Source organism: Poecilia mexicana, unplaced genomic scaffold (assembly GCF_051168715.1).
Source record: "Poecilia mexicana isolate PSO_F unplaced genomic scaffold, ASM5116871v1 scaffold_9, whole genome shotgun sequence".
In the NCBI taxonomy this organism is placed as follows: Eukaryota; Metazoa; Chordata; class Actinopteri; order Cyprinodontiformes; family Poeciliidae; genus Poecilia; species Poecilia mexicana.
Window position 1 is genome coordinate 8,051,345 of NW_028263378.1, and position 12,766 is coordinate 8,064,110.

The 12,766-nt window shown below is 39.7% G+C and overlaps 1 protein-coding gene across 3 annotated transcripts in view; it reads left to right on the plus strand.

The window, feature by feature from the left end:
* atosb (atos homolog b) overlaps window positions 1-11,964 on the plus strand; it is a 29,690-nt gene extending 17,726 nt beyond the window's left edge. For 2 of the 3 annotated variants that reach the window (XM_088008711.1, XM_088008712.1), the window contains exons 2-10: window positions 4,412-4,600; window positions 4,771-4,944; window positions 5,759-7,049; window positions 8,432-8,490; window positions 8,861-8,954; window positions 9,067-9,225; window positions 9,776-9,844; window positions 9,921-10,126; window positions 10,305-11,964. In XM_088008711.1, coding sequence (XP_087864837.1) covers window positions 4,865-4,944; window positions 5,759-7,049; window positions 8,432-8,490; window positions 8,861-8,954; window positions 9,067-9,225; window positions 9,776-9,844; window positions 9,921-10,126; window positions 10,305-10,458 — 2,112 coding nt within the window. In that variant the 5' untranslated portion in view covers window positions 4,412-4,600; window positions 4,771-4,864 and the 3' untranslated portion in view covers window positions 10,459-11,964. Of the gene's footprint in view, window positions 1-4,411; window positions 4,601-4,770; window positions 4,945-5,709; window positions 7,050-8,431; window positions 8,491-8,860; window positions 8,955-9,066; window positions 9,226-9,775; window positions 9,845-9,920; window positions 10,127-10,304 lie in introns of all 3 variants that reach the window. The other variant, XM_015000385.2, reaches the window with a different exon arrangement.
* Window positions 11,965-12,766: the final 802 nt, after the last annotated feature.

Consider the following 12,766-nt stretch of genomic DNA (forward strand, 5'->3'; position numbering starts at 1 on the left):
TGGAAAAACTTGTAAAAGCAGGATTCTGTTTACTTTGCTAACTGTCAGTGCAAGGCTCAGTTGTTTTGAGTTTATCTTGTAGTATGTGAGCTAACGTGTCGCGCAGCAGCTGTAGCCATGAACACCTTAGGTTGGCCCTGATGTTGGAGCGGGAGCCCCTCATGGTCCTGGTCTATTTATACTTTTCTCAAGGTCTTTTGCCAGGCTGAAGTTTCACTGCATGTCCATCATCTTGTGTCCTCTCATTCTCTTTTGAATGGCAGTTGCTATTAGGTTCTTGTCCCATCTTTCTTTATCATCAATTTCCAAGAGGAAATTTAAGGAAATTTTCTAACTAAAGAAACAATGCTTTTAAGTGTTTTAATATTTGCACATAAGTATCCCTTTTTTGCATACTTGTGTTGCCTTATTTATGTTTTAGTATTAGTATTTGCTGGGGATTACGGAGCACAACTGCAGTCAAATAGAAGATATCTGCAAATATGAGACCCTCTCTAAAAATAACAACCAATTTTAATAGGATAATTCCAAATATCTATTAATATGCATTCATAAACTCTATTGAAAACATCTTAGCACTTCTGCAGAAGCTAACATCCACAAAAGAAGGGGATACACTGTATTTAATTTATACCCCATATTGTACACATGAACGTTGTAGATTAATTTCTCTCATCTTGGTAGGATGACTGCTTTGATGAATTTTGGAGATCAATATTTATAAAATTGCTTTAAACTCCTGCATAATTTAAGTTGTGACTTATTGTCTGAAGACTTTGTATTGTAATTTATTTGTATTAATTGTGCTTCTGATCCATATTTCAGCCAGATGTCTCTTAAGAAACTTGACAGATTGTGGTCTTTAATCAAACCAAATTAAACCAAGCTGATCTCCAGTAGAAAGAAAGCCTCTTGCTTAATAGATGTACAGAACCACACTTACTTACAGTGGACATTTTGTAGATTAAATAAAACTACTTTAGATTGTGAGTGTTCAAAGCAGGAACAAAATGTACGAGGTATTGATAAATGGTCAGCATAAACTGTTCCATGGAGGAAAGAACAGGAACAGAATGAACAAAGTGCAAAAGAATGAAACGGCGAAAGGGACCAAAGGAAAAGCACCCAGAGAAAACAATGCAATCTGCTGGCAGGTTGTCATTTTGTTCATTTCCCCCACTGTCTTTGAGTGCAGAGGATAAATCATTCTCAGCTAGAGGCAAGATCACTTTGATGTACATTTTTTCCCCAACTGCCTTGTGTGCTATTTGATCCTGGTCTATAAAAAACTAATATAAGAGCTCCTATGGCTTTAATTAGAGTGTAGCATTTATTTTCCAACGTGAACCATATTAAGTTTTTGTTTTTCCATATGACAATGAGCTGAACAGCTGATCTGACATGTGCTTAGGACTTACAATTTAAGTGAAGATAAAAGTTTTGTATTATTTGTAAATTGCAGTTTTCAGAGGATTAATAACTTGTATTGTTCCCAACTGTTTGGAAATTGCCAATACCTGTTGACTTGTCAGGTAGTTCCTGAAATAAGTGACTGAAACTTGAGATTGTAGATCAAATAGATAGGACCACACCTAGAGAACTGAACTCTCCCTCTGGCAGTTTTTTTAATATGCAAACCATTACCGATTTCAAAGGCTCTATACCAATAAAAATGTGCTGTATTTGGGCAAAAAATCTTTTGGAGCACAAAGTAGTTTGGCACTATATCTGCATGCCAGATTATACAATGTTAAAATGCAAATATTGGAGCACAGTCACAATGTTCAGTGATGCAGCTGTAAATTTCCTGCACACACCCACCAACCTGAAGTATTTCTTGGGGTGAAGCCAGAGTGTTTCCTCTCCACTGCTGGCAGCTAGATCGGGCCATAGAAGGGCTGGGCAGCTTCTACCAGCCGTAGGCCTCTTCAAACTATGGCCAGAAATCTAGCAGCACTGAGAACTTAATATATAGATACTAGTAGCAGTTACACTTCCTCCCTTTTGTAAAGCACTGATTCGTGTTAACCTTTTTTTGTCTGTTTATTCTGTAATGATCCCTGTCTGACCTTTAATAGGCTTAGTTGGGAACTGCTCCACCTGAGCATATCAGATGTCATTACTAACAGTATTTTAAATGTGAATACTCTAATTTTATCAGAAGCTGCTGTTAAAGTCCTAAACATTTTGCATCCATTTTGACCCGTCATATGAAACAGTGATATTGCTTTGCAATAGTTACGATATTTAGCTGTAAGCATAAACATGTCTTTTTAGGTTTTTTGGAAATGTTTTAATTGGTAGCCTCAGTAGCTGTTAAGAATCTTATACTTGTACTTTGGAGTAGTTTTTGTCACATTTGTGAAAAAGGCATTTATGTGCAGTCTAAGATTTCCCCATGGTGCTGTGTGACTGCAAAGAAACCATATGTTGGGTAGCTAATTATAGGTGATGGAGACGTCACTCCTAACTATGTGATTCTTTGTGTGCAGCAGTTGGAGAGTGCAAATACCTTATGGTAAGCCATTGTGTACACGTTGATATAACATTACGAGGGCTGAGAGTAAAACTAAATAATACTGATTATCTCTTCATCATGACACCTGTTAGTTTATGTGCTATACTAGGCAGCAAGTAAAAATCTTGTCCTTAAAGTTGATGTTTGTCTGCGACACAGCACCTCCAAACCTGCATCTCTTGTGGGGTGTTCCTGGTCTGCGGCGGTCAGATTGCTAGTCTGAGAGAAAGGTACCAGAATACATACAAAATGCATTGTAATTTGTTGTGTTTTCGACCTATGTAGTCATAGTCTGGGTGACCTGTCCACTGCCACAAGCAGCAGTGGATAATAGAGCATCAGAGCTAGACTATGGAGCAATGGAAGGAAGTAACTTGGTCATGGGAGCACATGACACCAGGATGCACAGTGGAAAGAAGTGGAAAGAAGTGGAAAGAACGCTTTTGGTAATGTTCTGCTGTGAAACATTGTGACCTCCTATTTACGTGGATGTTATTTTGATACAAAATACCTACCCCAGCACTGCTGGAGACAATGTGCATCTTTTAATGGAAACCGAAGATCCTGATAGTTGTGGTGTCTTTCAGCAGAATAGTGAGGTTGTCAAAACAGGATCTCAGTTGTGAGCTTCTGCTTGATATTCTCAAGATCTTAGTCCATTTAAGGATCTGGGGTTGAGCTGGACTAACAAGTTCTATCCATCGAGACCACACCACACAGTTTACAAGACTTAAAGGATTTGTTGCTAGCTGATTGGTGCTATATCCCATAGCATGAAGCAGGCAGTCATAATGTTCTGCATTATTGGTATAAGCAGTGTTTTGTATGGAAAAACAGATATTTAGAATGTCTCACTTTTTCTTTATGTTCTTCTTCCTGGAGAAGATGTGTGAACTGTATGAACTTTAGAGTTTTATCTAAGGAAGACGTACAAGAAACCCAGATGTCTTATGACTTGATTTACTGAAACACTATTTGTCAGCAAGATAATTTGAATACCAACTGCAGGTCACCCAGAGTGCATAGTCTGATCATTTCTTATAAGAACAACGACTTTGACACGTGGATGAATTGTGATTCAATCTTTTAAGAATTTCAGCATTTAAATGGTAGTTTTTTTTTTCATTGATGTCTAAAAATTGGATCTCTGAGTTTTGTCATCATTCTTTAAATTACAAAAAGCAGAGTTATTATTTGTAAAGGGGAGAAAAGAGACCAACTCTAAGTGAAAGTGAACAGGCATTTGGTTGTTTTATTTTTTTTAATCTGTAAAACCTTGTTGAAATTTTTCTTTTTGAGTGTACACCTCTCAGGGAGACCACCAAATTGCTATGTGTATTTATTTATGTACTTATATTCTAAAGAAGGTTTTTCATGGCCCCCCCAAACATGATCCCTACCACCATCAGCCTCCTCAAGCACTCTGTAGCTCTGCTTCTCTTTCTCCCTCTTTGTGGCCAAGTACAAAGGAGTCGTTATCCTTGGGCTACGTGTCGCCATGGTGATGGCTCATTGCGACCCTCCCCGCCTCCCTCCCTCCACCCAACATTCCCAAATTCAGGTCCAAGTAGGATGGGACACAACCCACTTCTTTTGGTTTAGCACCGTGTGGTGCCAAGTTAACTCCATGAAGTGACTCCTTCATGTGTGATTATCAGCTCAAAGAGTTTTGGGGCCTTTGTGTTTAAAATGGGGGATTTTTTTTTTCATGGAGAGGATGGCAATGAAAACAGTTCTGCATAAGTTGTTTTTTAGGATGTTTATAGCGTGCTCTAATGGATTTATTTAGGAGGGGTTTATTGCTTCTCCAGACACAATCCATCTTTTTTACCTATTTTCAGGGAGTTCCTCTGTCGATCTTTTTGTGGTTTTGATGTATATTTCCTTCTTCAGGGACACTGGGTGGAATGACCCAGCCATGATGCCACAGCCGTGTCCCACCTCACACCCAGGTAACCAAGGACGGTTCACCTGGCTGTCAGCCAATTACAGAGGGAGTGGCAACAGAATTACTGCCAACTTGGATTCAGAGACCTTTCCTCTTAAGAGCCCTCTGCCGAACTGACACTGCAACACTTGCTGGTAATTTCTCAGCATCTGAATTTGATGACTCAAATTTTGTGCAGATAATTTTGAAATTGTATGTTTGTTTGCTTGTTTTTTTTATCTTTGCTTTTACCAATGTAGTTATTTTTTTGTTATGATGTGTGGGATTTATTGGTAGAAGTTGACATACCTTCTGATTTTCGTAGGTGTGAGTGCTTGTGCCGTTCACCTTTGATCCTGTTTCCTGATTATCTGCTCTGTGATGTTGGCATAAATTCATGCCAGCTTCCAGAAACATGGATGAATTCCATGAATCGCTCATTTAGACACATCTTTCTGATGTTGTGCCAGAGACGACCCATCAACACAGTTGCACAAAGGTGAGGTGTTGATCTTTGTATTGTTCTCACAATCTTTTAGATATGCATTGATGGAAATAATAATAATAATAATAATTATGCTTAGCATTTTTGTTTTATTGGTTGAATCTGTGTGCTTGCCTTGTGCTTTTTTTGTTTCTTGTTGTAATTGTTCAGATCACACAATAACAAAGACAGGAGATATCAGACTAGGCCAATGGTTGGAAACCTGTCAGTTCTGTTTAGTTCATTTACACAGCTAAACTCACACCCAGCGTAATCTCAAGCAAGTTTACAGGACAACCAGGTCCAGTTTTTATCTTATGATATGGAGTCAGAATTTGTCCACATTCAGGTCAGTCTGGTTCATTCCAATTGAATCACATGGACAGATGAAGACCCAGTTTTGTCTTAATCAAGTTCAATTGAAGTTATCATATAATGCAAATGTTTCTTTTACATCTCTGTACTCTGACTTAATTTTAAAGACCTTACTGATTCAGTTTAGGCAACATTGAGTTTTCTTGCCTTAGAAGTAAATTCCACACCAAAGAGTCTTGTTAGGGATAAATACCGGCATGTAGCATAACTTTTCCACAGCTATGGTATATGAAACGATAGAATGGGCAGATTACAGTCAGCAGCCAATTTGTTGGTGAATCTCCACAAAATACCTTCTTGGTTTTCGTCTTTATGGGACTCGCATTTAGATTTTGTCCCACTTTCACTGTTTGCTAGTATTGCTTTCATAAATTACATACTGATGCAGCATTTTGTTCCTCTCAGGTTGTGTGTGGCTCATCGTCTTGTTTCACACACTTTGATGTCCTCCTAGTCATACCTGTAGGCCATCGCCTTTCCTGCGGGACGTCTGCGTCTGCCTCCTGGTGTTTGTGAGGATCTATTTGATCTTGTTGTGGAAAGTCGAGACTCGCAGCAGCAGTACCATGCGGCACATTCACGTGGAGTTGGCCCAGAAAAAGGCTCAACTAGAGCTTCCAGCACAGGAGGGGGACCTGCCTCCATCTGCATCCCCAATGGTGGGACTAGATCCTGGCGTTAGAGCCGAGGGACCCAGGCGCTTTGACCAAGAAGAGCTTCGACTCCAAAAGGTTTACCAGCTCTCTATTTTCTCTCAGATGGGAGGATTTTCAGCCTCCACTGGATCACATGCTGATGGCCAACAGAGACCGTGTCGAGCGGGCTATAAAAGAGTGTTAGAAGAGCCTCAGCTGACTCATAAGCGCTCCCACCTGGAGGACACATCAGACAATGAGGTGATTGAAGGGGGTGTGTTATGTGGGTCCACCCCAGCTCAAGCTAATGGGAATGGATCTATAACTGGGCCTGGCGGGCCTGTTTCTCCATACTCTTGCATGCATTTGGAGCATAGAGACGCTGAAGGTGGACTGTCACCTAGGTCACCACCGCTCTCCCCAAGCCAAACTCCCTCCCGGCGACCAGCTCAGCACAATCATGACAGACCCATCCCGGATGCATTTGCGCCACTATCCCCCAAGTCGCCCCCAATGTGCGACCCACATGGGCATATCTGTGACCAGGGACACTCCAACGGAAGCTTAGCAAGGACAGAAACGGCTAATGGCATCCGCACATCAACCCATTTGTTAGGTAGCCCTGGACATGATGGGTGTAGTAATGGCTCATCTGGAGGACAGCTTAGCCCCCTCTTATATGAACTATCCACATATGAAACTCCTAATCCTGCCAGCCCCACAAGCCCTCCTGGGCCTTTCTCCCCTCCACACCACACAGAGATGCAGGAACCAGGGGAAGCTACTGAATGGGACATTGGCCTCGAATCCTCTCCTCCTGAGAGAAGTGCCACCCAACAGGCCACTTCGTCAAATGGCCTGGCTTCCTGGGAGAAAACTCCAAGCAGTAACGGTCACCGTCTATTCTCTGGAGGCCACTGGCCAGCCAAAAAGAGACTGATTTCCCCAAGTGACACAGCAGACTCGTGCTCTGAAGATGAAGGGCCCTCTACATCGAAAAGAAGCAGACTGTCTTTGCTAACTTCAGGAGTAACTTCATGTCGTAGCACTGATGCTAAAGCTGCTCCATACTGGAACCACCTGCTGCCCTCTACACGAGACCACCCTAAGGTTAGCACTCACACACACACTATGTACTCATTTTATGTTTCTGTTCAACTAATAGCAGAGTGAACAGAGGAAAAGACATTTTTATAATGTCTCTTTACCTCACAAAGACAGTGCCCCAGCTCTTTTATAGCTGTGGCTTTTGGTTGGCCTCTGATATAACTAACCACACCTGAAGTCCAGTTTTCAAGTTTTTTGTTTGTCTTTGAATACTTCACCATAATTCCTCCATTAGCTGTTGAAAGTGCCAAACAGGCTATAATACAAAGTCTTTAGAAAACAATTTATGCAGTTAAATCATATAAGAAATATGAGGAATTTTATGATTATTTGATTTCTCATTTAATTAGCACACTTGGCTAACAAAAGAAATGATGTTCTGTGGTTAGGGGCAACAGTGGTTTGTTTAGAAGAAATTACAACAACTTGGTATGAATTGTCTGTAGCCCCCATTAATTCAGGAAAAACTAATAGAGCATCAATGAAAACAAAACGGAAACCATGAGAACAAGTAAAACCTTTAAAGCACGAAGTAAAGCTGGCTCATTATCACTGCATGCTGGAACAGAGCAGAGCAGCTCCAGAATAAAACCCATTGAGGGAAGGGCTATTGTTCCCTAACATCAGTGTGGGGTGTCCCTCATGCTGATGCATGAGCATACACACATACATATAGGCGCATTTTGCTTAAAATCTTTCTGGAAGTGAACTCGACATTTTTTAACTCAGGAAGGCTAGAAAGAGCTAATGCAGTCAGTTCTTATGGGGAGAGTGCTAACAGGGTTCTCTGGTCAATGTTTAGCAACTGTAGAGCATAAGAGGAAGGAAAGAAAAGGGCAGGACTAGATATCTAACTAAAACAAATTTAGAAAGGGAGGAAAATGCATGCTGCATAGCACAATAAGTTAAGAACAGTGATGAAAATTTTAAAAAGCTGATGTTTCCCTAAGTAAAAGTTACACACAGGATAATTGAATAATGCCTAATGTACATTTGGTTGTATGTGAAGATGAGCCAAAAAGCTGACAAAGGCTTTAAAGGTGGATAAATTAGGAGCTACTGAACTATGAGTGAAAAATTAGCTGGAGGTTGCGTGAGTTTTGCTGGTGATGAGTCACTTACTGTGTACGCAGGCCTGGAAATGGAAAATGTTTTTGCGTCTAATAGTCTAAGCTCAGTAAGTAAAAAACATCTCCAACACCCAACCGCACATATCTACCAAACGATAACAGGGAGAGTTTGTTTACTGGTACTGATTGGAGCATCTGATGTGATTTAGAATTTCATTTTAGCTACAGGGCATGCTATTGAAGTGACACATTAAGATATAATTAGATTAAAAGAAAACAATTTTTAAATTTTTAGTGTTTTTTTTTTTTTTCCAGACTGCCATAGGCTGCACCAGATCAGGGAGACGACTAAAGACTGGGTTGCGCTTAAAAAGGTGAGTCATCTGTCATTTCTGTAGGCCTCTAATTATACAACATTTATCATCAAGAAAGTACACAGGGTACAGAAACAGGATGAGGCCATTAAAATTAATATTTTGCTAGGGATGCTAGATAATAGTTTCCATGTCATAGTGGAAGTAAATGAATGATTTTGTGATGGTTCTCAGATTTTAATCAAATCAACACGGGGAACAGGTGTGGGTGTTTAAACCATACTTCCTCTTTTTCTAAATTAAAGGGTTTGTTGTCTGGACTTTAGTTTGCAGACACACTCGCAGCCGTGTGACATATTGGTTAAGGCAAGATTATTGTGATCTCAGCCTCTAACCACTGGTGTTTTTGTGTGTTTGTGGCCACATGCAGCCGGCAGCTGCGCAGCGGCAGGCAGACCGACAGCGGCCGGGCCTCACGCTGGTCCTCGTCTTCCATCAGTAGATCGCTGCTGGGCAACTTTGAGGTACTCAAGTTTAACACTTATTTTTTATGACTTTTACTTCTTGTACCAGTAAAATGACTCACTTAAAGAGTTTAATGACTTAAACAATTTCCCCCTTTTGCTTGTGCTGCAGGAGTCCATATTGAAGGGCAGATTCTCCCCATCTGGGCAGATCGAAGGATTCACAGCAGAGATCGGAGCCAGCGGCTCCTACTGCCCGCAGCATGTCACGCTGCCTGTGCAGGTTACGTACTACGACATCTCGGAGCACAGCGCTCCCTCGCCCTTCCTGGTCAGTCTGTGTTGATCTGTGGTTGTTTACCTTTTCAAACTGTATCCTCTCTAAAGCCAGAGATTTGAACAGCCACCTAAACCACTGTAGGCTGGTAATGTGGTTGCTGAGTTGGGTTTTTGTGCTGGTATAAATACATTCTGTTTATGCTTTCATATGCCTATTTTTAGCTAAAACTTATAGACACAACAATCAAAATTTCATGACTTATCTCTGGTTTTTGTAAAACCTTTTCCTGCTGGTGCCAATTGTGGTGGATTCTGATTTCTCCATAAAGAAAATATGAAATATAAAACCAAGACAAAATAATTATGTAGTCCACATTATAGCATCTTTTAAACACCTTGCATTAGTGATTAGCATGGTTAGAAAATTGGGGTGTATTATTTATTTAACAGAATGGCCCTTAAATGAGAAAATTATTGCGAACTCTGCTTATTCTGATGTGATTATGGAAGTCTGAAGCCACTAAAATAAAAAAGGAGTTTTTAATTATTGTTTGTTGTTTTTTCTATTTTTTGAGTTGTAAATATTTGCTTCTCTCCATCAGGGTGTGATATCACTCGAGCCTCTTGGAAAGAAAGGATACAGCATACCCAAAGCAGGGACCATTCAAGTGGTGAGTTTATCCTCAAAGAAAAGAAAATGGGCTCATTCTGCGTATCTTCTAATCATCTTTGTGTGCATCTCCTCAGACCTTATTTAATCCCAATAAAACTGTGGTGAAGATGTTCCTGGTGACGTACAACTTTGGAGACATGCCAGTCAATCACATGACCTTCCTGCGTCACCGTATCTTCCTGGTGCCAGTGGAGGAAGGCACAGAGGGGAACGATGGGGCGTCTCCAGGTGGCGGAGCACTCGACAGGAAGAGAATTCTTTGCTACTTGATACATCTCAGGCATGATTGAACTTGTCTTTTTTTATTATTATTACACTTTCACATTCTTCTCACTGACCTACAACTTATTCTAGAGATGCATTGTACAATCAAATGTTAAAAAGGAATATTGGCAGCCTTTTGCAGTGCTTAAAAATATAAATATTTGACTTACCTGCTATTGTTCTTTCTTTTTCAGATTCCAGAGCTCCAAATCTGGAAAAATTTACTTGCACAATGATATCCGGCTGCTATTTTCCCGTAAATCCATCGAAGTGGATACAGGGATCCCGTATGAGCTGAAATCTTTCACCGAGGTGCCAAGAAACCCCAAATACTCTCCCCGTATGTGACCCCTGTCCTGACTTTTTGAGGCTTCCCTGATTTAAAAACGAAGTCCCTTCGTTTTTTCCTTAAAAATGACTGACTGCAAGAATGATGGACACAAAACTTGATGAGGTCTGGGTAAAATGCTCCATAGGGCACACTGACACAGAGACAGTGTTGCTCTTTGGAAAAATCACCCATTTTTTGTTTCCTGCAATATTCCTTCACTGTTGATTGAGAGACAGTTTGAAAATGTCACCCAAATCAACACGGCAGTCACTTGAAAATATTTAAAATATTGGAGTTCCGCATAGGGACTGATGAGCAAGCATACAAGCAAAAGCAGGATTTTTTTTTTCAATGCCTTCGTCTGTTGAACGACAGAAATGCACAGATTCTGATACACACACCAAAACAGACTGATGCATATCACAGACTAAACACTTTTGGTGGCAACTCTCTGAGCTAAGTGTTAACATGCATGCCTTGTGACTTAAAAACCTGAATTTTCCTTTAGTGCCGTTTCACTCTGTCCTTCACTCTGCCTGCAACGTCGGCTGCCTCATTGGACCAACAATCGTAGCTCTGCCACTTTAGATTGGAATAAAATAAAAAGCCCTCAGTGATTAACACATCTGTATCTATTTGATCTGAAGCACTTTTACACCTCTTTGATGAGGTCAGATGGTAGAGAGACGAATACTATTGAAGGCATGAGCTGTAATAGAAATGGCTCACTTTGATCGAGGTTTAAATTGATTTAAAAAAAAAAGGCTTAATTTGTTCACACTCAGGATTTCTTTTGAAAAAAAAAAAAAAAGCACTCTGCTGTTTAACCTGTCAAGGTACAGACCACTGTGTACTCGCTGTCATTAAAAATAATGGAGTCCATTTCTCATATGTAGCCAGACTGAGGGACATTGTGTTTTACTTTCTAGATTGTGTTGAGAACATCTGGATGTTGGCGCCGATAATGAGGGGAAGCGGTCTTGGGATGTTTTGATAACTGGATATTTTCATCAGAACTCAGTGAATGAAAAAACAAATGGAAAACACAAATCGTGACTTGTGGGGAAAGATGTTATGTCTTTATATTTTAAATAGGAAAAGGAAATCAAGCCAAATTGAAACTTGCTCTCATCCATTTTTGACCACAAAAGAATAAGTACTAATATTTCAATTTAGAATGCTGTATTTTTAAACTAACCAAATTGTGTTTCAATTTTTCATTACTGATTTCTGAAGAAAAGCCTGTTGCATAAATATTCTCAAACTGAAAAAAAAAAAAAAACACAAGCTGTAGTATTTATAATTTATGTTTTCAAATATGTCTTAACGAGCAATATGCTGCACAAAGTAGAGTGCGTTTTACAGCCTGGAGAAGCTTTTTGTTGGAGGGGTAAAAGGTGACAAAGAATTGAGAGAGCGGGAGAGGGGAGGGAGGTTCAGGATGAAGAGGGGGGTATGTAACATGGAGGGGAAAGTCTATGTATATTTAAATAATAAACTTTGAGACTGGTGTGTAAAACCCATATTTCTGTTTTTGTGTTTTTCTTTTTCTGCATGATTGAGAGTCATTGTGAAAATTTGACTCTGGCGATCCTACATTAACATTGTGAAGTAATTTAGAGATTTATTTTTGTAAATGCATCCCGTCATTTACATTTTACTCCCAAATATACATTTAACTTTTGCAGTCCAACTAAGGTTTTATGATTAAGCTTAGAAATGTATGAAATTTGATTTCACAATTTTACAACTTAATTGTTTGGTCAGTTTGAAATGTTTGCCCAGATAGATTTTTTTTCCTTTTTTTTACCTTAATCTCCATAAATTAACATAAAATATGTGAATTTTAATCCCAAAAATGTAAAAAATTGAACAGAAACAGATATTGTAATAGCATGAGCTCAAATTAAATTTCAGTGTTTTATTTGATATTACCATTTTGCTTGAGTAGAGTATTACTGGTGCAAACCACAGTGTCAAATTCTCCATACAGTCCATTTATACGCAATCACATGAATCAATAGACATAATGTCCAGTCTAATACAGGAGATTTCTTGGCAGCATTTACAAATCTGAAAGGAGCTACAGTGGGCTTTCCCTCTTGTGTGGATCCCACGCGTTGGCTGAAAAAGATCCATGGACTATACAAATTATTTAATCGGAGTTGCTGAGGGAAAGGATCATGGTGGTTTGTTTATGTGCCCATCTAAAAGTACAAAGGTTTATCACCCACTAAAAGTCATCCTTTACTGAAATACTCTCAACCAGGATGTCGGAACAGGCTCAGATCCTGAAACTATGAAAAGGGGGCTTCTATTTTTGGC